At 39.8% G+C, this 3,683-nt stretch overlaps 1 protein-coding gene across 1 annotated transcript; it reads left to right on the top strand.

The window, feature by feature from the left end:
* Positions 1 to 1,583: 1,583 nt before the first annotated feature.
* On the top strand, positions 1,584 to 3,234 carry LOC119289659 (probable indole-3-pyruvate monooxygenase YUCCA11). The gene is made up of 5 exons (XM_037568934.1): positions 1,584 to 1,758; positions 2,080 to 2,195; positions 2,514 to 2,747; positions 2,835 to 2,957; positions 3,055 to 3,234. The coding sequence occupies exons 1-5, from the start codon at positions 1,584 to 1,586 to the stop codon at positions 3,232 to 3,234; spliced, it is 828 nt and encodes a 275-aa protein (XP_037424831.1).
* The last annotated feature ends 449 nt before the right edge of the window (positions 3,235 to 3,683 follow it).

Raw genomic sequence — 3,683 nt, 5'->3', positions numbered from 1 at the left:
TTCACTCCAGGGGCTTCTTTTGGTCCACAAAAATTCATCAAAAATTGGCATGTCAATTGGACTCCATTTGGTATTCCTTTTTTGTAAAACTCAAAAACAAGGAGAAAACAGAAACTGGCACTTGGCTCTAGGTTAATAGGTTAGTCCCAAAAATCATATAAAATAGCATATAAATGCATATAAAACATCCTGTATGGATAATATAATAGCATGGAACAATAAAAAATTATAGATACGTTGGAGACGTATCAACGCCGAAGGAGCCCGAGGTGACGCGTATCGACGCGGTGGAGCTTGACGTCCGGAGGAAGAAGAAGGTGGCGAGCTTCGGGCATCCACGGGCATGACGACGTTGACAAGGAAGAGCAGACGGGGTGCACGAGGGAGGAGAGGGGATTAGGGTTTGACGCTGGGGACGGGTACTGGTCATATGTAGGCACGGAGGGCGCGGTGGATGGGCGGCAACTGGCCGACGCCATGGCCGATGCCCTCCACGACCCCCGTCATGAACAGGAGGAGGGAGGGGTAGTAGGTGGGCTAGCCAGGTGGTTGTGTCCAGATGGGCCACTAGGCCCAATGGGGAACGAGGCTTTGTTTTTCTTTTTGTTTCGTTTCTTTTGTTTTCTCCTTTTCTTTTTCTGTATTTAATTAGCTATGGATTGTTATGTATTTGAGTGACCAAAAATAAGTCTAAATGAATGTTAAGCTTAACACATAAATCACGCACACCATTGAAGTGTTGCATAAAAAGTTTCAGAGCCAACGGAATTGTTCAAGGATTTTTAGAAATTGAATAAGCCAATTATTATGTTGTTGGACCACTATATAATTTGTTAAGAGCATTTTTAAAGATCCAAATGAGGTTGGTTAATTCATCACAATCTCTTATTGAATATTTGCAACATCTTGAACATATTTGTTTCATTGTTTGAAGAAATAATAATTTGACTTTATTTTAAAAATTTAATTTTGAAATTGGTTTGGATCAAAGTGAAGTTTTAGAAAGTTAATCGCGATGACATGGCACCATTAGTGTGTCCTTACTGTAGCTTACCTATCAGGGTGTTACACAAGTACTCCCTCGTCCCGAATTATGTCCTGAAAATGGATCTAGAACTAAAAATACGTTTAGATACATCCAATTATGCGACAAAGTAATTCGGGACGGAGGGAGTATATACTGAACATATCTCTATCCTATTTAAATTTTCATTGATGACAACAGGAATGGAAAGAAATTCTAAAGAGATTTTAGTCTAAACATATCAAAAGCCGGTTGATAAGTTTCCCAAAAAACCAATCGATCAAGAGTGTGTTTCCTGCCTATTCTTTATCCCCTATAATGTATCAGGACATGCTTTCACACCAAGGGTTCAATATTTAGATGGAATACTAGTACATACCAGGATAAAGTGTTAATAAATCTTTACCTTTTTCATTCCTCATTCTAAATATATTGACACATGAATCATACCAATATATATATGCCCACATATGCATCCAAAGATTCATCAAGCAAACAAGCAAACACTCCAGCCTACCATTGCACCCATACCACAACTCTGTCAACTCTTCTCTTCGAAATGGAGAATGGTGTAGTGTTGATTGTTAGCGCTGGGCCAGCAGGCCTTGCAACAGCAGCATGCCTTAGCCAATTCTCAATTCCCTACGTCATTATCGAGCGTGAAAGTTGTAGTGCGTCTCTTTGGCGCAACCGCGCCTACGATCGCCTCAAGCTACATCTTGCAAAGGAGTTCTGTGAGTTGCCACACATGTCATACCCACTAGATGCGCCAACATACATACCAAAAACCTTGTTTGTAAAGTACTTGGATGACTATGTGGAGCGTTTGAATATTCAACCCAAGTATCTCACTAGTCTGGAGTCATCCACATTTGACAATGAAGAAAAATGTTGGTCCATCGTGGCACAAGACATGGCAAAGAGCACAATAGTCAGGTTCATAGCAAAGTTTCTTGTCGTGGCAAGTGGTGAGAATAGTGCAGAGAATATTCCAGTGATCCCCGGATTGCAAAGTTTCCCGGGTGATGTCATCCACTCCTCAAGCTACAAGTCAGGCAAGAGCTACTTTGGCATGAATGTATTGGTCGTTGGATCTGGCAACTTTGGAATGGAAATTTCTTATGACCTTGTGGCCCATGGTGCCAATACTTCAATAATTATACGAAGCCCGGTATGTACACACACTATATATTATTTTTTGACCTGGAAAGACTAGGGGATCCCCCACCCCCACCCTACGGACACTATATATTTTCAGTGGGTACATGCAATTTCTTATTATAGTCTCCACTAGAAGGATGCAATTTTCAGAGTTATTACTAGAAAGTATTTCATGGTATAGAGCGATAGACTGTTTTATAACATGCACAAACAACTAAACAATTAGATGAACTACACCAAAAAAATAACTCTTGAAAGAAGATGATTCTATGAAATTTTATTTTATGACGAGGCTTCAAAAGAGATGTGACATGTTTTGTGGTTGTAGATTCATGTAATGACAAAGGAATTAATCCGGTTGGGGATGACACTTGCTCGCCGTCTTCCACTGAATCTAGTGGATAACCTCCTTGTGATGGCGGCGAATTTAATATTTGGAGACCTATCGAGGTATCACATCAGAAGGCCAAAAATGGGTCCAATGATTCTCAAGTCAGAAACCGGCCGATCCGCTGTTATTGATGTTGGCACTGTTGGGTTAATCAAAAAAGGTATCATCAAAGTAAGTATATCCTTGACATGACATAAATTTCATAACAAATGTTGTCTTCATATGCCAAGTTATCAATATTCTATTCATCTCCTACAGGTACAAGGGAGCATTAGTAAGATCATGGGCGATATAGTTGAATTTCAGTGCAGTAAAAAAATATCATTTGACGCGATTGTGTTTGCAACTGGATACAAAAGCACAAGAAATAGATGGCTCAAGGTAACAACATCGATGTTTGAGTCTGTCTGAGTTTGTTTTCTTGGTGCAACAATTGTTAAATCTACTAACAAGCTCCATGTTGTTTTTTTTATCCCAGAATGGTGAGAACATGTTAAATGGAAATGGGCTGCCCATCAAGGAATATCCGAATCATTGGAAAGGTGAAAATGGGCTCTACTGTGCTGGGTTAGGAAGGAGAGGATTGGCTGGTATTGCAGCAGATGCCAAGAATATTGCCAATGACATCAAATCAGTGATAGGCGCTATGTCCGGCTAAATTATCAAATCAGTGAATGTGTGTGCTACAATGTGATGCCTTCAATTTATGGGCTCCTCAACAAGATCAAGGATGAGATCCGATGCTGGGTTGTTCTGCACCAATCCTGGGATGTCCACTTAGTTGTATGATGTACTATAAAATTAACCTCCTAGGAGGACTGTAACTTTTCCCCATCCTTTCAATGCAATGAAAAGCAAAGGTCTTTTGCATTTTCTCGATTTTTTATCTTTTACATGAAGTTTACCAAGGCTAGTGTGCTAGACGAGTGATTCTTTGAGAAATCTATCCACTGCCACCTGTCTATCTATCTTTGATAGAACTAAATTTTTGTTTATTTCAAGGTTCATATGTGCCAGGGAGTAAGCATTACTTTTATAATATAATCAAGGGCTTTATGCTCACATGGTGCAAAGAGCTTTGTAATGTTTGTTGAATAGTTACCTACA

This window comes from Triticum dicoccoides, chromosome 4A, assembly GCF_002162155.2.
Source record: "Triticum dicoccoides isolate Atlit2015 ecotype Zavitan chromosome 4A, WEW_v2.0, whole genome shotgun sequence".
NCBI classification, from domain to species: domain Eukaryota; kingdom Viridiplantae; phylum Streptophyta; class Magnoliopsida; order Poales; family Poaceae; genus Triticum; species Triticum dicoccoides.
Note: the sequence above shows the minus strand (reverse complement) of the source record. Positions and strands in the feature narration are given on the sequence as shown.

Excerpts from the sequence above, each read along its gene's own strand:
- LOC119289659 (XM_037568934.1), top strand. The coding sequence starts at position 1,584 with ATGGAGAATGGTGTAGTGTTGATTGTTAGCGCTGGGCCAGCAGGCCTT. Across the intron at positions 1,759-2,079 it reads ACATCTTGCAAAGGAGTTCT|GCAAGAGCTACTTTGGCATG; the intron begins GTGAGTTGCCAC and ends GCTACAAGTCAG. Across the intron at positions 2,748-2,834 it reads TCAAAAAAGGTATCATCAAA|GTACAAGGGAGCATTAGTAA; the intron begins GTAAGTATATCC and ends CATCTCCTACAG.